Source organism: Mastigoproctus giganteus, chromosome 7, assembly GCF_048544385.1.
Source record: "Mastigoproctus giganteus isolate SK-2022 chromosome 7, ASM4854438v1, whole genome shotgun sequence".
Lineage (NCBI taxonomy): Eukaryota > Metazoa > Arthropoda > Arachnida > Uropygi > Thelyphonidae > Mastigoproctus > Mastigoproctus giganteus.
The window spans coordinates 107,907,010-107,931,089 of record NC_143581.1 but is presented as its reverse complement, the minus strand read 5'-3'; the positions used below and the strand labels follow the sequence as shown (position 1 = coordinate 107,931,089).

Here is a 24,080-nt window from a genome sequence, read left to right as displayed (position 1 = left end):
CATGCTGAGTTACTTTATTTCACTTTCAAAAACCATTTATGTATGGTAAAGTTTCGTCAGGTGATGCAGATTATCTCGTGTTTAAAAAAAACAACAGAAAAATTTCATTTTCGAACTGTAACAGCACGAAATTAAACGCACTCCAACGAAAATCAGATGACGAAAAACAACATCTCTTCCACCAATTATATCAATGACGTCAGACGCCACGACAATCTATTCTCAAAAGCATAACAGCACTTTTGTCTAAGTTGGGCTATCGAAACCCTCAGAGCCGATTACAGATCTACAATACGAGGTGCTTCGAAAGAAACGAGATTTTTGGAGCGTTTAGCAGCGGATCAAAGACTGGGAAGAAAATGATCAGCGAGCATGTTTCCGAAGATGTGTATCGTGCAAATTGAGCTTTTCTCTTCAGATCAATTTACAAAGAAGTGCAAAACGCAAGCGTTACGTAACGAAGAAATGTTTATTTGCAGCCAAATATAGATACAAATCCCACAGCAGATATTCATAGGAACTCCTTGACCACGCGTTTCTGATCGACTGAGCCATGGGGGGGAGGGCAATTGATGTCGAAAAACTGGGACCTCGACACGTAAGAGATCCATAAAGGTCTGTTATTTCTGATTAAGCAATTATCTGTTTACAATTCGAAATATACCGAACATGGCTTCTTTACTAAACACATATTTACTTAAAACAATGGCCCCCATTCTCTGTCTTGTTAAGAACGTCACGGAACGATAATTACTCAAACCTTGAATAATTAGCGTTTTATATCATGCGAGAGCTAATTTGTACACTAAAAAAGACAGCGTGATTTCTCGCACCAATGAACAGTGTGGATTGATCATCAATGGTCCACCTACCTTGTTTCTGATGCCATGCTAGACAGGTTTCAGCGATGTTGGGTCAAAATGCCCACGCTATGGCTGTCTGACGTGATATAGCGATGCTAAAACTGACCCCGACAGCACTGTGTGAGAGAGTGTGAAGTGGTAGTCCACTGACTGCGGGTATCGCTGTCATCCATAGTACATGAATGGCGAAGTATTCCTGCATATCGGTCTACTACACCTGGAAAAATATGCAACAATCACGGTGTGTTATGAAAACTGACCAACCGCGTGATCATGTCCTTTCAAAGTTCATCAAATCAGAACGTTTACCCATGATCATGTGCTGTACCTCATGCTGTAATATGCTCTCAGGGTTTGTTTACTGCTGCACGCATTGGATACGAGATGCTTCTTTATGCTGTTCGCATCGTCAATGTTTCATAACGACGAAACAGTCCATTAATTCAGAGTGGACAGTGGGCGTATTTCGTTAACATAAAACGTATGAAACGTATCAAGATGAATGCACAAGGTCTGTAATAATCATGTTATTTCTGGAAACTAGAACTGGGTTTCTAAATTCATAAAGAATTGTGATTTAAAATCCCAAAAAGCTAACTGCCATTAATAAGAAAATTAATTTCGGCGTATCTAAATATCAGGCCCAGGAAGTTAGAATCAATAACGGGTTTGCTGCGAAAAATTACAAGTGTGTTCAGCTGACCAAACTGAATTTGATACTAAGCACTGTTCATAATCCAACTACCGTATATATTGGAAGGCAGCGGAATTAGTGTATCATATCAATGCAAAATAATGATCGCGGAACCTTGAGAGACTGCTTCTATTGAAAAATTCAATAGCAAGAAAAAGCATGTTCGTATATCAGTATTCAAATAACATTCTTAACCCGTTTTCTCTATTTTATAAGCCCGGCTAATATGGCCAATATGGCCTAAAAAAGCATTAAAAACTGAACTGTGATCGGAAAGCTATGATGTGGTTTGACGAATCTAAATTTCGCCAATACACTAATGATGTGTCACCAAGTTCACAGAGAAGCAATAAGACATAAATAGCATATTTTTATATTATAATTTTTAATATTGGCCACTGTCATTCCTCTTGCCCGAATTGTCAAAAAAATTCTTCAACTGCTTCTTCCGATATAAAAGTTTACCGCTGAATATGGCTCTTTAATCCATAAGTTGTATGAGAGCGTGGTATTGGAAGGTAGGAGAAAAGCAAGATAAAATTCCATTGGGAATATGTGTATGGCCATCACCAAACAATAAAAATCCCAGTTCCACTCATTTAACTTTTCCTTCTGAACGATTTATTTTATTTTATTTTTACAAAGACAGTGTGAAACCATTCGAAAAGAATTTCGAAACCGTTATGATCAAACTCTTGTTCAGGAAATGTCGCCATTCTGTATAAAAAAAATACAAATATAAAAAAAGAAGGCACTTGAGCGTACGTATTAGTGAGGACTTATTGTTTATGAATTACAATAAAAAATAAACAATCGACAATATTACTGCATTCTCAATCGCCATCTGGTTCTTTCTCCAAACTTCGCCTCCTCGACAGAACTATTACAGTACTAGATTAGAGGTTTCATACGCTCACTGGCCAAAATTTTAGAAACCCTTTGAAATTGGCGTCAATAGATAATTTAAAGTACGGTATACAAATGTAAGTTGTCACATGGTATGCTCGCAATTTCCCCACATAATACTTAGTCGATCATAGGGAAGACGGGTAATTTTTCCGACTTTCAGAAAGGTGTTATTATTGGAAGATGTTTAGTAAGACCACAATTGAGTAAATAAAGGAAATCATTGGTGTGTCGAAAGCAACCACCTCAAAGGTACACGACTGGAAGACGAAAGGAGAATGCAACTTTAAAAGGAAGAAATGCGGCAGAAAATCAGTACTTCAAGAACGAGACCGCGAGAATTTATATGAATTTTTTTTTTTTTTTTTATTTATTAGGGTTACCCGTAAATGAAATTACATTAACCCGTATTCGTGTCTGTAAATTGCGTGTGTTCTCTGGTCGATTTGCCTGTTTTGCTGGACGAAAAAACCTCAGTTTCTGAGGGAAAAAACCTTGCTATCTACGCCTGAGACCGACTAACTCAGCCACGGAGTGAAAAAAGCCCACTAAAGTTCCTCCCGTCATCGACGGGATTCGAACCCGGCCTTTTCCACCCGGTGTGGGGAGGACGGTGGCGGTACCACTGTGCTACCCACGCAGACTGAATTTATATGAATTGTGCGTCATAATGGAACAAAGAATGGAATGTCATAAGTGTGCAACAAATGACTAAAAATTCAATTTAGACAAAGATCTATTTCCAGCCGACCTATGCTGCTGGAGTATAGTGCATAGTGTGTTTAAGGTCTAACGGCACCAGGGGTTTCCCCATCTCTGCGTAGTTTACATTGTCGTGTGATACACTGTAAAGGCCAAAGATTTAAAAGTGTATGGATATTGTAGTGCGTAGTGTCGTGTACCGTTTTTCTTCTGGCCATTTAGCCGCTGGAACCCTGGTGGGTCCCAACATTGCCCACACTAAGCCCCGTGGAGGCAGACCAGGTACACCAGTAATTTGTTTTACTCTGGCAGGCCCTGCCACTTAATTTCCTGAGATTTCATGTTGCTGGAGTTAAAGAATCTGGAATTTAGTAGTCGTCTGCCTATAAGAAAACCACTTCTTTCTGTAAAACATCGAAAGATTCGACTAGAGATTACGCCGTCAAGATTGGACTACAGAACAGTGTAAATAGATTACATGGTCTGATGAGTCTCCATTTATACTCTTCCTATGGCATGAACCGTATCGTACTCACCACTCAGCAGAGAAGCTGGAGATAGCGTCATTGTATGGTATATATTCTGGTCGTATTACCTCCAGTGAATGTCTTTCTGTTGTATCAGATTAAGATCACCCTGCAGTGTTTCGTTTATACCCGGATTACGATGGATTCTTTCAATACCACAACTCAACTATTCGCCGTGTAAAACTGTATCTGAATGGTGCGAGGAACATTCCCAAGATTTCCAACATCTACTCTGGTGACTTAATTCTCCAGATCTGAATCGAACTGAGAATGTCTGAGACATGTTGGAAAGGACTATTCGGCTTCGCAGTTCTCTACCGACAACAACACAGAAGCTAACAAACATCCTGATGAAAGAATGGTCAAATGTGAACCTAGACTCCGTCAGACACCTTGTGAAATCCATGCCAAAACATGGACGGGCTGTAATACAGGCTAAAGGTGGCCCTATTAAAAAGTGAATAAGAGATTATAAATTTTTGGCTAGCGAGCGTAGAATTATTTATTATCATTGATTACCCATATGTAGGTTGAACAATTTATTTGTTTTTTAACATAACACGTGTAGATTTCGCATTAATGATATAGTGGGATAGTCAATAATCCTATGATAATTCAGTTAATAATAACTAATTAGTAATATAACTTCATCACTATTTCGTGGGACTATTCCAGGACCGCCGATTTTTGTGACTGAATCACGTTTAAATCATCTTTAAACATTCGAAACCACCTGCGAGCTGTGCTATATGAAAGCGTAGATTCACCATACGCTTGTTGCTATCTGATGCAGCGCAGTTTGGTCTTAAATTCCATAGCTGAGCTATAAATAACAAGTTCAGGTTTTCATGAAAATTCAGGTTCGTTCATTACTGAACAGCCCTCGATTACTTTGTGTGTGTTCTGTCCTTTGTTATTGTTTTGATACAGTGCCGCAGCACCTGAAGCGTCTTTACGCCAGTGTCTTATGTCTGAATAATTGAGTATGTGTGCGTGTGTTCACGGAACGATTTACATTTTGAGCAAGCTTAGACACCTGAAATAACTCAAGGAGGTACCCTACTCCCTCCACAGTATGAGATCGGCTGAATGCATTCCCAGTTGAAATGGTAATTAAGAATTCCATGGTATTCAAACTCAGACAGACCTCTCCAATTACAGGATAGTCAAAATTTCTAGATCTATCCTACAACAGAATATATATATATATATATATAACAGAATATATTAAGATGATAATTTTACCATTGTATTTAAAATACGTAAATAAATTGTATTATTTAACAAGAATTTTTTGAGTTGGCAAAGCATACCTGTGAGGTACTGCGCTGAGATCATGTTTATTGCTTCTTGGAGAAGTCTGTAGCATTATGGATCGCCTTGGCTAATATTCTGTAAATACGTCCATATTCGTAAATAAACAGTCCACTCTCTCTCGCTTCCACTATATTAATAATTATTATACGTCCACAGACCATATTCATTAAATATGAAAGATTCACTTCTTTAAAAAATCAAACTTTACAATTTCCTTTTAACACATAATAGACATCAGCTCACTCGCCTTCGCTCCTAACTACTCTCTACAGCATACGCTTTTTTCGTTCATCTATGCACCCCATCCCTCTTTTAGTCCAATATGAGAATCGCACATGGCAGCAAATGATTTCAGTTTCTACCCATCATGCAAAGTTCGCTGTATCATTTTGAATTGTTCAGTGTTATTAAAATAACGTTGAACCCTGTAGGGGAAAAGCGAGGAAAACTGGGAGGAATATATGAGGCGTCCTATTTTAAAACTCACCCCATTACCGTCCCTACAATGATGGAATATTTATCTTAAATCAAATAATTTCATTTTATTCGAAGGAAGAGACGAATTATGATCTATGAAGAATTTTTAAGTAATAAAATTAGTTTCATGACTAAATGCTTGCCAAAATAATTAAAATTACCAAAAATATGTAGTTGTGAACAAAAAAAACAACAAAATAATTAGGTAGATGATATAAATCATCTACCTAGATGATATCAAAATACTCTTCAAGAAAGCACTGCAGAGCTTTCCTCGGACACAGTAAGGTTTTGTATAGTATCCCAAAGGTGTTGGCAAATTTTGGCAGTTTATATCTGTATATTTTCACTTTTATTTCGCTTCATTGCAAATATTGATGTAGGTGATTAAGAAAAATGCAATTATTCAGAAAAACATTAAAAATGCATTGCCTGATATCAAGGATATTTTTAAAATATCCGTTTGTTTTCTGCAATTAATTATAAAAGTAATCTGGAAAAATCTTCGTCGACAATGCACAATAGTTACATTGCCATCAGTCCGCGTGTAATAATTCGACTCCTAGTGGATGGATTTTAACAAACTTTTATAATTAGTTCTTTTTTACAGCGTGTTGTCTGACCTTCCCAAATTTCAAAATCGGGCCAATATTTTTTCATACATAACGCATATGCTATCCATATACCGTATTTTGTAGCTGAAGCACTTCATATTATGTTTGTTGCCACGCGCTAATTGGAGGGATTAATGAGCAAAATGGCGGATGTACAATAATGAAATGTTCTCGATTCGCGCATAATAAAAGTGGAGTGAAGAAAGAGGTTTTTTTTGCTCGTACTTTTTATATAAATCATGAATTATTACTGTATGTAACGCGCTTGAAATGTAACGCACTACATTAACTAACTTATTTTATTCTATAAACAGTAAACGGTAGTCTTAACCTGCTACAGACGTCACAAAATATATTTCGCGTAAAAGTTGCTGTAATGAGACTGATTTTACTACGTAGCTTTCGAAACTGGGGGGAGAGTACGCGGACGTGTCGCTTGCAATATGTGTTTGAGCATGTATTAACAATATTAATTTATTTATTTATATATTATCGTACCACTGTGCAAGTGACAGAGCCACAGCTATACTGTATACAAAACTATTTACAGCCCACGACAGGCAGTGTAATATGAAAGCTTGGAAAGGACATTTTTGTTCATTTTATCCATTTTTATTTCTCTCTCTCGCTTTTTCTTTATTGCAAAAGCAAATCATTTAACCCGGAGGTGATTCTAAAATACTTTTCAAAATTTACAATGAATTTTAATGCTTAAATATTTTTATACTTACGTTATTGGTTCTTCTTTAAACTCTTTAAATAGAAACAGAGCTTTGGAAAAAAATAAATTTTATATTGATCGAAAAAATTTATGGAAAACAAAAAAAAACAAAAGCAAGATAATAAAACTGTCGCGTATAGCAAGCCCGTCTAAAAAGAGTGCTCCAGGTTATCTTCTGAAATATGGGCCTACTTGTAAGGGGAAAATTTTCTTGTTTGCATCGAGGTACTTAAAATTATTGGAACACCCCTGCTCCACAGAAAAAGAAAACAATCCAGGGTAACAGATCATATCAATCGAGAATGAAAAGTGCATATAACTAATGTGACACATTATGACAATTAGCAATGAACAGATTTGGATAGATAGAAATGCAAGAATTCGACTAGTGTACTAGTAGTTACTAGGGTAGACTTTGGGTGGTGAGGAGGGGAGAATTGTAAAAATGAGTAACGGTTTTTAAAACAAAGAATTCATATCAAATTCTGAGTCAAATTCCGGAGTTTCTTTCTTTGTTTTTGTGAATGGCAACTTAGGCCATGATATGTAAATATATATCTGTGCATTCTATGATCCGTTTGTTTGTTTTTTTGCGGTATGGTAAACTTTAATTTCCGGGAGAAGAAAACATGCAACCCTCGCCGATACGACCAAATCTGCCACGGTATGCAAAAGCCTCTACCCCCCCTCCCCCACAAAAAAAACTCCACTCTAGAGAGAATCCAAACCTTGGCCATTTCTATATGATGGGGAAGGACAGCGATCATTAACCTATGCTGGCCTCAAGATGATGGGAAGATCATTTTGAGGATACATCTGTAAATGACACCGGTTGGACAACTCGCAAGACCGACCGATGTAAATGTTACAAAAGTAAGATACGGGGGGGCACAAATAACGGAAACGTATGCGATAAGAGTTACAGATATGCGCTAATATGGTGTTGAGTTTTAAAACATCCTTTGCTTTTAAAACATCTTATATTCTACGCGAAATAGATTCATATAAATCTTCAACTGTCTTAAAAGGAATATTGGACCATTTTTCATGGCGGAATGTTTCAAGATTCTTGAGTGATGAAGGTAGAGGAAATCTACTTTTCACTTTCCTCTTCAAATATGCCCACAATGGCTCAATAACGTTCAATTTGACCTCAGTTTCACGCTACTCAAACCAAGATTAAACACATCTGGCTTGAGTATATTGGAGCATTAGCATCTTGAAACATGGCATCGTTTGTGAGAAACAATGTTTATACCATGGAATGAATCTACTTACTTGAAATATCAAGGTAATCAAATCAGTGGCGTTAATTTGTCTGTTCAGGGTGATGATAGGATCTAAAAAATACAAAGATATTGTTGCCCAAACCAATGCTAATCCTACCCATTGTTTTTCGGTTGGCACAAGACAATCAGGGTGACGCACTTCCTTTAGAATTCGTCAAACGCAAACTCTCCCTGATACTGGAAAAAGTGTGAATGATGGTTCGTCTGAAAATATGACGTGTCCAATCATCAATCCGTCATCCATCATGTCCAGTTTTTGCGCTCTATACAATACGGAATCCTTTTTCTGGCATTACCATCGGTAACGAGGCTTGGCAATAGGCTCTGCATAAATTTCAGCTTTATGAAGTTTTCGCCGAACTATTTTGCTAAAAACTTGAATGCTAAAACTCGTTCACTGAGTTCTACAATTATTTTTCAGACAATAATTTCATCTTTTCAGGCTACAATCCTTTTCAGTGTCCGGCGGTCTGTTTTCAGCACAGACCTCTTAGTAAACAACAGCTTTCATTGATTGTCCTTCGTTCACAATACTACTGCAAGAAACAAAAATTTTGTCCATCCTCTGTATTTGGTCCATTCAGACAAACAGCTAACTGCTAAAGAGCTAAACGCCGCTAAGAAACAATTCAGGCTTATTTTGAAAATAAATATATTCGGTAAACCAAAAGTAAATAAAGTATGCATCAGCTCACCACGTCATCATCATCATCCAGCAACTTTCCAGTTCCTTCTCTTTTGTGCAATGGCCACCCATTTACTACCCACAAACGCAGGAATTTCATCTATCCATCGCCTCCGTTGTCTTCCAAGTTTTCTTCTAGCTCCTCTTGGGTACCATTCTGTTATTTTCTTAGTCCCTCTGTCATCATGTCTTCGAGATATGTGTCCTGCCCAAGACCATTTTTGTTCTTTAGTTTTGATGCTCACCACGTACCAGCCAATAAACAGTAGTCAGATATAATGATCGGTCATACATAATACGTTATTCGTCAAAAAAATTCCCCTGCAATTTCTTTTATTTTTTTATTTTTTTTTCTAAATTGCATTGGGTGAATATCACTGATGATATTAAAGTGAATCTGACGGTTTTTTTTATGGGTGTCTTATTCTGGTCTCAATTGTTCTAAAACATCCCCAGATCTCTGCTGGAAATATCAGGTTTAATCCATTATTACTCACAAAATCGTGCTTTATGACATGGACCATTGAAATGTTAGTACAAATACGGCCCCTCACAAAAGCACTCCTTGTCCCAAACCGACGGCTCGTTCAAGGCGTGAAAAAAGGCCAAAAGGTTCCTCCCATCTTGATAAAATTCAACTCCAGGTTACATCTACACGGTATGGAGGGACAGCAGTTACGATACTAATAAATGAATCCATATTCATGACAACATAATGTGTTATTATAGATAACATGAGGATATTATCTATAATAACAGTTCTTTTGGTTCGTTTGGTAGCCAGAAGAAAATTCAAACAAAATAAACTTCAAGTTTCTACGAGTTAACATTACTGTTACAATGGTTGGATTATGAAAGGAAGTGAACTCTTTAGGCATCTGTCAGAAAAAAAAACAAATTCTAAATCACTTTCTCTATCATGTGACTATCTAATTCCGCTTTTTACTTTTACAAAATTCTCAGCCTTGGCAGGATAGTTTAATAGCGATATTATATACACTGCTTTAAACAAATGACACTGTCAAAAAATTACCATTTTCATTTATTTAATAGATGAGTCACTATTGTGGTATCCTATGTTACATCTATATCCTGATGTTACTGAGAAACTTGTGGCAATTAGCTTCGCTGATTCGTTTTGCAATTTCATAGGATGGTTCTCAGTGGAAAATGACTACTGTATTTTCATGTCTACCCTTGTAATGCGACACAGTGACTACATTCCTGTCACATTTTAGTGCATCTATGCGAACTTTAATACAGGGCGATCCAAAAGCCACGTAGCTCATAATGTATTTTTAATTATAAATTAAATTACAGATTTTACAATTCATGTCGAAAATGTTTTCCTTATGGGCCCTCGTGACTAGCACAGTGGTTACGATCACCAAACTTTTACATGGGAAAAAGCTTGATTAAAGTCCCATTTAGATAGTAGAACTTTTATGAGCTTTTTTCACACTGGGACCTAGCTAGTCGGCTTTCAATTCTTTCAAAGTCTTAAGGGTTGTTGATGAGTATTGCACCTTTAAGTAGTCCCAAAAGATAAAAGTTTGTGGAAGTTAAATCTAGAGACCCTAGCTGCCACAAATTTTACTTGGAAAACGACCTGCTACACTCCTTGTAAACTTTATTTATTTATTTGACAACTGGTCAGAATTAGAGACTGCAATTTAATGGCAGAGTTACTAACGCTAATTTAATATATTACAATTAAATTTATTATAATTTACAAATAAAAATTATTATTATATTACAAATAAAGAAAATTATATTATTTATTTAATATAAGGTATATAGATAGCATGTGTGACATCATGACATGTATGAAGGAAAATAATAATTGCCGGATTTCTATGGGTTTGATTTTAATGAAATTTTGGAAGACTCGACAAATCTCTTTAAAAAAGCTCAAATATAAAATTTCACGAAAATGCGTCCACTGGGAATTGTATTATTAAATGTGGACGGGAAGTATGGACAGACGGAAGGACGTGGTGAAGACAAATAGGGGCGCATTATGTATTAATATATGTTTTTTAAACGCGCCTAAAATGTATATATATATTCAAATAAAAATGATACCTGTTAATCAGTTTCATTGAAAAAATAAAGTGGAAGAAAAGAAGTAGAACAATTAGAACCAAAGGAAAGAGTACAGTAAAATTTAGAATTAAAAGAGGAAACTAGAAATAGCAGCTTTTTTTTTTTTTTTTTTTTTTTTTTTTTTTGTAGTTGTTGGCGCATCGGCTTCTGTGGCCATAATGCACCTCCCAAGGTTTTTGTAGTACTTTGATCCAAGCCCAAGGCGGGATTCGAACCCGCGACCTTTGGGTTGCTAGGCAGGCACTTTACCCACCCGGCTAGCCCGGTCGGCAGAAATAGCAGCATGGACAAGACAATGCAAGAATCAATAAAAAATTATTAACTAAATTGCAAATAAAATAAAAAGCAAATCACGCTGAGAATGCAAAAAGAGGAAATTGTACTGAGCTCACGAAGAACTCTAATACCGGTGGTGAAATGTTACTTTATTTCTGTAACACGGAAATCGATTAAATTTTTAGATATGTTCAACATTATCAGACAGCCGTTGTAAGGTAAGGAATCAATTAATAAAGGGTTAAAAGTAATGAGAGTCTAGTCCAACTCACAAGAGTCTAGTGTGGGAACAATAAGTTGCTTTTATAGGATTAAGATAGCGGAATCCCATCTAAAAGAAGATTCCGAGCGTTTATTTAAACCCAGTAACCCAAATGCTCGGAGAAAATCATAAAGAAATGTAAAGCCCATGTCTTCATATTGGTCTCACCTGAAACTAAATAATCAAATAATATTGGCGATCTACGATGGTGCTTAGGGAAAAACCTACATAACATATATTTCCTCAGATTCAATGCCATATTATCCTCTTGGAACTAGATCGAAACAGTTTGAAGCGGACTGCATTGACCGGGAATCAGACAAAGAATGGATTACCTGATAAATTTCAAATCATTGAAAAACATCTGCCAATGGGCATTGGAAGACTAAAGTACTGCAGATAAATTTTCGAAGTAAACAATGAATAAAATAAGTCCCAACGAAGAAGCTTGGGGGACACCACAGTAAGAAGAAAAAACGTAAAACATGAAATACTTTCAATGACTACTTCAGCAGGCCGATCAGAGAAGGAATTTACAATGAAATTTAATAATGGTAGAGACACTCCATAAAATTAAGGTTTATTATTTAAAATAACTGGATGTACAGAATCAAAAGCATGAGTAATATCCAAAAATATGACTTAAGTCCAATTTACAGAAATAAAATGAGAGCAAAACTAAAACCGATCTGAAATTCGTGGATAAGAGGCTTAAATAATAACCTTAACTTTTCAAAAATATTAAACTCAAAGATTTTCAACAAATATTCATGACGTTAATAACAGATGTCGGTCAATAATTGTGAGGATCAGACTTAATGTCCTTCTTAAGGAACGATATTTGGTGCATTTAAAAGCACAAGGATGTGCGATGAAAAATAATTAAAAAGGTAAGTATTGGAGCCAAAGGGGCTCGGCCTTTTTCACAGGAAGAGTATCACGTCCAGGAACGATAGTGTCCCGATACTCGACATCGTCGGTACTCGACCCAATTACATAAAGGGAATCTTGTCTTATTAATCAGTACGCCGATAACTGCATGTCGAGCCAACCACTATACTAACGAGCAAATCGTTACTACGAAGGAAGAAAAAAAATCCGGATGGATTATCCTCGCCTAAGATAAATTCACACAAGAGGAAAAAAATGGTGTACTTGCAGACATTGTCATCAGAGATTGTTATCGTTGGTGGTGAATGGTTTTAGGCGCATCATCGACTCAGACCATATTACCGTATATATGAGGTCTATACACTTCGTGTGTTCTGCAATCGATTTGCCTGTTCTGTTCCAGAACAGGCAAATCGATACTACAGAAAACCTCGAATTTCTGGAAAAAAACACCATCTCCTTAAATCAATTAACTCGGCCTCGTTGTGAAAAAGGCCCATAAAAGTTCCTCACACCACTAATGGAATTCGAACTCAGGTCTTTTCCACCCGGTGTGGGAAGGACGGTGATTATATGAACTGTGCGCGAGGGCATCAGGGATTGGTGTATGGTAATGGATGAGGGAAAGAATATGGATATTACTCATGTACCTGCTTACACCATCATTCAGGAGAGACTGGAGTACAAACATTTTCGTTATATCTTCATAATGCTCAATTAAGACGTACGTGTATTTTGTCTGTAAAATACGCGAGTTCTCTGGTCGGTTTGCCTGTTTTGCTGGACGAAAAGCCCTCGTGGGTAGCGCAGTTAGTAGAAACGCCGTTTTTCCCCACACCGGATGGAAAAGAACCGAGTTGGTTCCCATCGATCGATGACGCTAGGAATTTTTATGGGTCTTTTTCACAACATCGCTGAGTATTAGTCGGTCAGGCGAGGGTAGAATGGTTTTTTTTCTCCCGGAAACTCGGTTTTTCGTCCAGCAAACAGCAAATTGAGAACAGAACATGCACAATTTAAAAATATAATGCATACGGCGCAATATGGCCTAATTTGCTGATGCGCCTAAAATCCTAAAACAACAGCTGCATGAAAAACCCAAGTTTCCGAGAGATAAAAAACCATATGACCCTCGTCTGAGACAGACTAACTCAGCCACTTTGAGAAAAAACCATTCAAATTCCTCGTTGACTGACCGGAGACTTTCTTCGGGTGTGAAGAAGATGGTGATAATAACCACTCTGCTACCTGAAACAAATAGTGTTTCTTGCGGCTTTATTCTCATCGTTCTCATAGTATATCGTTGATTTTTCATATTCTGCAGCGATATGAACTTACTTTCAGTGACCGGTCATAAATTTCTGGACATTTACTTTTTTGTCTGATTTTAATTTTTTAGCTTGTGAATTACGCATTACATCTTTATCAATCAATAAAAGATTTGATTGCACTCTCAAATAGGACAGAATGTTAATTCAATTATACAAGCAACTGGTACTATCCACGCCAAAAGTACTTCGTTTGTAGAGACGAAGAAACACAAATTAATTTCATGTGCTTTCTCCATTTTCGTGAAGGTTTTTTTTTTTAATACAGTAGGGATTTCGTGAAACTTTGCAAGCGATTTGGTTTACTTCCACTCGAACTGAGCAGATGAAACACGGCTTACAATTCATTTAATACTTTATTCATTCGACAGCCACCCATTTTCCCTTTCATCCGACAAGGAAAGACGATGTACCATTCTCGGCCTTTGCTAAAAGTTTAGGGGAACAGTAGCACTCATATGTTTCTTAGCGTCACGTAATCAGCAGTTTTTCAAATAAAAATTCGCTTGAATAACGCGGGAAACGTTATACTCTATCTTATACAAGCTGATTCAGTTAAACAGCATCGTGGTCTTATCTTTATTATTTGTAGATTTACTTCCAGGACGATTTTTGTGGTAGTCAGATGAAATTTTTGAATTTGATGCTAAGGTCGGACTAAATGCTACCGTTTAAAGAAAATATTAACACAAGGGTCGTAGAAGAACATCACTGTAACCCTAATCATGTTTCCAGGCGAAACCGTGAACGGGAAAAACGTTTCTGTTGAGAAAAAAACAAGTTGATTAGGAAAAATTTTAATTTAGGAATCATAAATTCTTAACGGTAACACTTACTCCAACTTTAACAACAAATTCAAAAATTTCAGCCCAAATATGATAAAATGGCCTTAACTGAAAAATAATCGAGATAGACTTCAATGCCCTTTAATTGAAACACCCTGCACGTGCGTTTAAAAGTCACTTTCACAGGTCTAGTCATTGGTGTGGTGTTCAAAAAAGGAAGAAGGAGCGCATACAGCGCTCCTCCTCACCATTTTTTTTAGTCTGTTTTCCAAAAATGGAAAGCAAGCTTATGAAATTCCCACGTGCAGGGGCATCTCAAGAGGGAAGGGGAATAAGTGGAGCTGACGCTAGAAGCTCCGTGCCATCGGGGGATACGGTTGAAGTGAACTGCGGTACGGAGCATCTTTAAATTTATAAATGTTATTCAATTACCGTAATTACATCTGCATACTTTAGCGTTCCGCAGCAATCGAGTGGGTACGGCATTCCGCCACTTGACACCGTTTGGGAACGCGTGGGTTCGAGTCCCGTCTATGAGAGAGTCCTTATTATACATTATGCATGCAATTCTTAAAGTTCTTAAATTGAAGCCGTAAGACAATCTTAGGCAGAAGGAGTAGGTTCATCCCATGAGGCATTTGGGGGATTTTCATCCAGCGCAACATGCAAATCGGTCGGAGAACATACATTTGTACAACCATAAGATACACGATTCCAAACAAAGCAGACTCGATAGTAGTTCTATCGAGTAGTTTTAATAACTCATCTTTTATTCTTATTAATAAGAAAACATTTCTTATTTTTAATAAAAAAAACTAAAAGAACGAATATAGGAATTTTCATAGGGAGGGAGGAGATTCGAAAGGTTATACTTTAGATTTCCATGTGAACACGTGTCGAATATAATCAGAACCACGAATCAGATTTTAAAATTAAATTAAACATCCGAAAATATCAAAAATATAGAAAAGTTGAACATTAAAGAAGCAAACAAAAAAAAGCGGCATTATTCATAAGTATACCTTGTAAACTCCCTTGATATTTTCTGTTTAAAAACAGAAAACATTATTTTATTTTATTTTTTAAATCGCTCAATTTTCTTGGCTGAATAATTTTATAAATTAAAGCTGTTATTTAAAAAATCGAAATTTAAAATTAATGCTCATATCGGAAGATATTAATAACTCGAAGGCCACTATTTAATAAAAAAAAATTAGATATATGTATTTTTTTAATCAAAATTTATCTAGTTGACATTCCACAACAACTGACTTAACATTTTGGTTAACAGTTTTAGAACATTATTTTGGAAACACCTGGAGCTTACTTTTATAAGGTAAACTAAACTACTCCATCATCTGTCCATCCCGTTTCGTAATTCTTTAAATTTGTATAATGTTTAATTTGTTTAATCCTCCTTCCTTCCGAAACACCAGATGAAAGTTTATTCCAAGTTTGTTCTCTGGATGAGTTTTTTGCCCATTTTTCCTGCAATCAAATGCAAATTTTGCAATTTATGTCTCTGTATACATGTCATCCAAGAAAGAATAAGGATGGCATCAGAATATTTTCTCAATTCATTTAAAGCCTGAAATACTTCCATCAGATCTTCTCGCAAGTGTGCCTAGGTTTCAGACGCTGCAATCTGCAGAACTGAAATCTTTCTCGGTAAGAACGCCCTTTTGTGTTTCTGACTAATTTTGTAGCTCTTCTCTGAACTCCAGGAAATCTACATCCTTCCTAAAATGACGTTACCAGACCTCCATGGAGTATTCAAGGCGTGACAGAAAAAATTCTTGTATATCATTCACAGAATACCTAGCAGCCTCTGTGTGATTACAGAGAGAACTTCATGTCGGACTGCACAACTACTCTCTCTTGGATCTTTTTCGTTCTCCACTACCTTAATTTTGGTACCACCGAATTGGTGTGTTATTTGGGATTAACCCTACACATATGCGATGCCATGCATTTATCAATATCAAATACTAAAAATAGGGTAATGCTTCCCGATTGACGCTTTTCAGCCATCTTCTTAAGTTCTCCAGGTATTGTTGCAGGTGCACACCCTAATTTCTATCTTTAACCATCCTGCCAACCTTTGTATCATCAGCAAATTCAGACATTAAACTTGATATTGCATCGTCAATATCCGTAATAAATATTGAAAAAACAATACGGTGAAACTTGATCTGGATGACACGATGATCGGGATGGTCATCGTGTCATTCCAGTAGGGCCTTTGGCACCGATATGGTACCAAAGACCCTACATAACAGCGTAGAGAATACCAGAGAACACCTAGAAGAAACTCCAGAAAGTTGCAATCCTGAACACCTGTAGATTAGTCAGAGTTCCTCGAACAACAGTAACACCAGAAATAACAACCACCCTGTGCACTTGTTAGCCGTCACAGGATGGAACCCCACCATCAGTAAGAAATAATAATAATAGTAACCCGCTTCGGAACTTACGGTGCATCTGAACTGTGAACATCCAAAACTCTATGCTGCATTATTGGGTAAACATGGGTAGTGATATTCAAGTCTACAACAAATTGAGCGCTCATGTAGTATGAGTTACTGCTTCTGCATTCACAGTAGTCGACAAAATTTGATTTGAAAGAAACGGATCACTATGCTGTTGGACTGTGGAGAGCTCTAATCGTCTTAGCACAGGCCACGCAAGAGTTGAATTTTGCTTGAGAGAAAATGTTTAGACTGCTGGCTACTGCAGAGACCCCATCTAGAAAGGTATGCTTCAATGTTTTGGTCCTTGTGCTTAATTCCAGTGTGTCTTCGGGTGCCTTGAGAGTTAATGCTGGCAAAAAGCAGACCATTTTCAGTGTACGTTATGATGTAAGCTTAAAACTTATGAGTTTGACTTTATTTGCGTTTCTTCAGCTCGGTGTTTAAAATTTTGACTTAATACACATTAATGACTGATTTCATTTTCAACTATTTTGGACTTTAATAAAGTCTATTTATAACAGTAACAGACAACGTTGTTAAACCATTGATTTGTTAGAGTATTACGAAATAGAGCGTTAAAAAGTGCAAAATAAAAATTAATAGTGTGTCTTATTTACAGAACCACAGTCTCCGGGAGAAGTGAAAGCAGAAAACGATGAACAGAGCAGGATAGATAGTGAGAAAGAGGACAAACTCGAAGAGAGGAAGGAAAAGAGAGATCACAACAGCCACGAAGAAAATCATCAGCCAAAAGTAAAACAAAGAAGGTCGCGAACAAACTTTACACTAGAGCAACTTAACGAACTGGAGAGGTTATTTGACGAAACGCATTATCCAGATGCCTTCATGAGGGAAGAACTGTCGCAAAGGCTAGGGCTGTCAGAGGCACGAGTTCAGGTAATATTTTAATTGCTGTTTCTTTCTCTGTTCTGCTTTGCTTAGGATAAAATATCCAAAACTATATGTAAACTTTGGGCTGACCGGAAAGAACATTGTCTATGTACTGAAAATTAAAATTTAATTTAAATTCTCGCGCATATTTAATAACATATAAATGAGCTGTATTTAAGCTCTAATATACTTGATCATTATACGTCATTCTCACGAGCCAAGAACATCTTGCTTTAACTACACGTGCCACACATTGAACACGAAGTTTATACTAATGCAGCTGACTTAGAAAGCGGCTATTGCTTCGATACAGGCATGTATTTATTCATTTATACACTATGTTATAGAACGATCCATTTACAGCACAGGCTTAAATTAATTTATCTAAAGAATACAGTCTTAGAGGTTAGTACAGCCACACTGGGTGGAAAGAATATGAGTTAGAATCCCTTGAATGGAATGACGCGAAGTATTGATAATACAGAGGATAGATGAATTAATTCTCGGGTGGCCTTAATATGATAGATTTTATTCCAGGTTAATGTGGACATGGGGAATGCCACCTGCTGAGTGAAATTCGGAAAGACAAAATCGTGGTGCGGGGCTGCTTCGCGTGGTTCGGACTAGGATCATTGTTTTAGAATGAAAAACTATCAATACTAAGAGATACTGCTCCATCCCATAGAAAACTGAAATAGAAAACTGGATTGAGGAAAATGATGTCCAACCACTTGACCGACCCAAAGTCCAGGCCTCAATCCAATCGAACGTCTCTGGTATGAACGGAAATGCCGGATCAGCCCGTGGTCAATACGTTACGCCTCTATATTTAAATTGTGACTGTACAAAAGGAGGACGGACACAAATTCCTGTTACTTTCTACTAATGGCCGAAAGTGTTACAGTTTCAGTATTTCTTTTTCATTTACAGGGTGTTTCCGAAAGGGCTCTTAAAAAACTTGGGAAGGATGTTCTACTGAACATAGGAATGAAAAAAAGTTGCTGCACGTGATATGAGTAGACTTCCTGCTCACGAAGAATTTTCCATACACTTAGATGTGCAATACGAAATATCTCTTCGTGATCTCCACCTATGCTTCTAAACCAGGTATTTGAACAGGTCTGGTTCTTTCTCAATCGGTGGTAAATCGTGAAGGATTCAGTCTCTCGAAGACACCCTCTTTAAAAACAGTTACCTCTCCCAGAAGTAGATGGGTTCGTTCCAAACTCTGCATGCATGTACAGTGAAGTCAGGTGTACAAATGATTCAATTTTATGTAACCTCTTACTTATCAACCAATAAACATTTTTTTTCATTCCTATTTTCAGTAGAACATTCTCCCCAAGTTTTTAGGAGCCCTTTCGAAAACACCCTGTAGATGAAAGAGAAAACTAACTGTTTTAACTTTCAGAGATTTTTCGGAATGATTGACTTTTCGAACGGAAGGGAAAAACAAACAGAAAGAACGATTTTTCAAATAATAAAATAATTCTAACTGTCAAATGTTAAACTTTGAAATAAGGAATTTTTAGGAATATTAAATGCTATAAAATACAAAGCAATAGTAACTTAAAAAATACTCATATTCTCATTCAAGTACAATGAAATTACAATAAACCATGATTGTTGTTGTTTTGGTTTTGCTCCGGGGATATGTGGTGGTCATTCCCTGATTTTTCCGCATCCTCCCTATTTGGTGGTCACGGGCTCGATCCCCGGTCTAATCAAGAAGCGCGTGCTACGCACTGCTGCACCTGGCTACTGAGGCGCCAATAAACCATGAATACAATCGTTCACTCAAAGAGCGTGTGCTACTGTACTCTCACTCCTGACCACTCGGCTACCTCTGGCCTTCGTGGATTGGAACTCAGTTTTCAGTTTTGGCGCTAGAATATATTTTACTGTAATGATGAGTTGTTATAGTAGGGTTTTTTAGGAGCATCAGCGACTAAGGCCATATTGCTCCGTGTATACACTGTAAATTGCGTCTGTTCTGTGTTCGGCTTTCTCTGTTTTCTGGACGAAAAAACCCGAGCTTCGAGGAGAAAAACCCATTTATCCTCGCCTGACACCGACTAACTCAGCCACATTATGAAAAAGGCTCATTAAAATTCCTTTCGTCATCGACGGGACTCGAACCGAGATCTTTTCCACCCGGTGCGGGGAGGACCGCGAATTTACCAACTGTGCTACCCACGAAGACGTAATGATGAGTCATTTCTATTTTATGTGGTAGCCGCAGTAAGCAAAAGTTACTTTTTAAAGGGATATTTCAGAATGAAGTACACAGCACAGACAAAACATCATATCTCAGAATGGCTGATTTTAATATTGCGTAGTCTACATTTGAGCTTTCCCCTCTCCTTCTATCCCTCGACCTTATTCAAATCAACGTCGATATTATTATCATTAGTAGTAGTAATTTAGTTTATTTAACAAACACCCCTGTACAGAAATTATCTAGGAGGGTGGCTCATACATACATCCAACAACACTTATTAGAGAGTAACATAGAATAAAATGTCACCGAATACATAAAATAAATAAATAAACAAAAAAAATTACATAGATACAGGAAACAATACATACACTGTTGATTGATTGATTTGGTAGTTGTTGGTGCATCGGCTTCTGTGGCCATATTGCACCTCCCAAGGTTTTTGCAGTACTTTGATCCAAGCCCGAGGCGGGAATCGAACCCGCGACCTTTGGGTTGCCGGGCAGGTACTTTACCCGCTCGGCTAGCCCGGTCGGCACACACATACACTGTGCTGCCACTTAATTAGGTACACCTACCTAGTAGCGTGTTGAGCCTTCAAAACAGCCTGGATTCGTCTAGGCATGGATTGAACAAGATGCAGAAAACGTTGTGCAGGAATGGAGAACCATACAGATATGAGTGTGTCACGTAGTTCCTTGAGATTCGACGGAGGTCTGTAGGCCTGCAGCAAACAGCCTTTCCAGCTCATCCCAAAGATGTTCAATAGGATTGAGATCCACGGACTGAGTGGGCCACTGCAGCAAAGAAAAGCCATTGTCATGTTGCTGGAACCATTCCATAGTGATTCGGGCTTTATGCACTTGAGCATTATCCTGCTGGAAGTAACCATCTGACTGAGGATAAACTGTCAAAACGAACGATGGACTTGGTCAGCAATGATGTTTAGGTACGATGTGGCATTCAGACGTGAATCTATGGGTATCAATGGACCCAACGTGTGCCAGGAAAACATTCCCCACACCATAACACTGCCCCCACCACTTTGCACAGTAGTCGTCAGACATGATTTCATGGATTCATGTTGTTTTCGCCAAATTCTGAGCCTTCCATCAACATGATGCACCACGAACTTGGACTCATCAGACCAAGCAACTATTTTCCAATCTTCGATAGTCCAGTGCTGGTGTTGGCGTGCCCACAGGTGGCGTGCTCTCTTGTTCTTCATTGATAACAAAGGTACGCGATGTGGTTGTCGGCTGTTGTAACCCATTCGCGACAAAGTGCGACTAGTGGTCCGTTGCGATATTTTGTTCTGCACACCAAGGTTGTATTTTGACGTGATCTGCAACATTTTGGCCCGTCTGTTTGCTTGCACAATTCTAGCCATCCTCCTCGGACTTCTCTCATCAACAAGCAATTTTCTTCCACAGGAGTGCCGTTGAGAGGATGTTTTCTGTTCGTTGCACCATTCTCGATACACCCTTGAAACTGTGGTGCGCGAAAAGTTCAGAACTGCCGTTTCAGAGATGGTTTGTCCAGCACGTCTTGCGCCTACTACCATGCTACGTTCGAAGTCCGTTATATCACTCCTTTTCCCCAATTCTTGCTACGGTTTGTACGCTTAACTGATACTAGGAAGGTTTTCTGCTACATTTATATCCACAACTGTGGTCATGTGACTTGCAACGTTGTGGGTCAAACCATTTGTGTGCACAGCAGGAGTGTGCCTAATAAAGTGGCAGCACAGTGTACATAGAAAAATTACGAAATTACATACATATTATACATACATAAAAAAATTTTAAATTACAAACTTTTATACATACATAGAAAACTACATAGTCATTTACACTAAGAATTGAATCCGATAGTCATTCTGTTGATATTTTCTAACAATTTAAGCATTTTTGTTGTAAGAATTAGTGTTTAACCCTTCCTCAAATCAGGAGTGGGGTAAACCTGCCTTAGAATTTTTAAACAACCGTTTTACACCACCTGACGACTTTATCAGTTGTTGATGTTTGCGCACGCCCCACCTACATGGTTAGTGACGTGTGCAGAAAAGGTTTATAAAGTTGTGTGACCCAACTAGCCAGTAAGGTCACTGGCAACGACGAACAGAGAGAATTTCACGGATTTCCAAAGGAGGAAGATTGCCGGTAAGCATTGAGCAGTTGCTACCGAGTGTTTATAAGCTAGTTTGATTTCCATTCAAGTCCAATATAAAAACGCTGGAAAAATCCGTGAACAGATGCAGCTTCGACCGAATATGCAAGGTGACAAATCCACAAAAAATGTATCAGGGAGCAGGAGAACTGCAAGGAAGCCACTGATCTGAAAAATTAATCGAAAAATATGGCCTTCGCTGATGGCGAGAAAACAAAGGATGGAGACAGGACTGGAAGCAAATCACGTGGTACAATGAGTCCTGATTCGGGCACATTTGGAAGAGGACACAAATGCAGAAAACGACACGAGGCACTAAACGATATTGTTATTTACAAGAGGAGATGTAATGGCGTGGATATGCTTTTGGCAAATTCTCGGTTCTTGCTTGATCCCAGTGGAGGGCACCGTGAACGCCACAGCATATTCGAACAGCGCTGCTGTTCGAATTAAGTAGACATGAACAGCTTTGTAGATTAGATACACATGAGCCTCTATAAACATGGGCACTATCAAGGTGACAGTGCGACCACCTACCGAGCCAAATGTGCGAAAGGGTAATTCGAAGAACACGAAGAAGGGATGCAAGGAATGGGCTGACCAATCTATGGATCTCAATCTCATTTAGCATCCGTGAGAAGAATTAGAGAGATGTTTTCCTCTGCCCACTGCACTCGAGAACTGAGGACAGTTTTGTTACATGAATGGCCCAATGTTACTCGTGTCACTTTTCAATAACTTTTAACTTCATGCCACATCGTGTCGGAGCAGTGAGTCAAACCAACGTATAACACTCTCTCGGCTCATGATCCTAATAAAATGACCAGTTAGTGTATGTTACACCCTTAATAACCAACCAATATATTTTTTAGTTATTTGCAAAGCATGCATAATGAAATTTTGTTTTACCATGTAAAGATGCCAGCTGTTCGCAATGTAAACATTATAACAGCGCATTACAAGAAGTTATAAATCGCGGTAAACTTTCTAGCGTTTTTTATTTCTTAATTTCTTAGAAGTCTTTTAGAAGTCTTTTTGCCTTTAGCCAGCGGGTGGTTGGTTGGTGGAACAGACTTCCATCCCTTGTGGTGGAGGTTGATAGCCTAAATAAGTTTAAGGCTCAGCTGGACAGGTATTTCGAACGAACAGAGGGGTGAAGTGGAAGTGGTTATTTTTATTTATTTATGTTACTTTTTTTTTTTTTTTTTTTTTTTTTTTTTTTTGGCTGATGCTGCATAAGCTTGCTTTCTTGCATCAAATGCCTCTACTAATGCTAATGCTAAAGTCACCTATCAACTTGAAAAATCATCTTGAGAAATCATCTAGCACAACAATGGCTAATTCGCTGCTGGCGTGCCTGGAGTAGGGACAATTTAGATATAATTTATTTGGATTTTATCAAAGCAATTTAGTCAGACCCTCATGACAGGTTACTGTATAATCTGGAATGTTGGGATTACTGGTAAGATTCCAAGATGGATCGCAGGCTTGCTGCAGGGCAGAAGGTTTGGATTGATGGATATTTTTCAGATTGGTGTAACGTCAGAAATGGGGTCCCCCAAGAATCGATTCTTGGACCAATGTTATTTCTGATTTTCATAAACACCATCGACGAAGGGACAGAGGGAGTGATGTCAAAATTTGCAGATGACGTGAAGATGAGGAGTCCCGTTAATGAACAGTGCCAAGCAGTCCTCCTTCAGAATGACTTCAACTGGCTTCAAAAATGGTCAGAAAAATGGCAGTTATGTTTTAATGTAGCAAATGCACGGTCTTCACTTGGGAAATATAAACAAGTTAACTTATAAACTTGGTGGGATTGAATTAAAAACAGTAGAGGAATAGAAAGAGATATTTGGGAGTTAAGGTACGGGCCGATATCAAGTTC

General features: G+C 37.8%; 1 protein-coding gene across 1 annotated transcript in view; it reads left to right on the top strand.

The window, feature by feature from the left end:
* Positions 1 to 24,080, top strand: part of LOC150083138 (short stature homeobox protein 2-like) — a 135,401-nt gene that overhangs the window by 74,004 nt on the left and 37,317 nt on the right. The window contains exon 2 of the mRNA XM_090378403.1: positions 17,534 to 17,811. Coding sequence (XP_090234529.1) covers positions 17,534 to 17,811 — 278 coding nt within the window. The remainder of the gene's footprint in view (positions 1 to 17,533; positions 17,812 to 24,080) is intronic.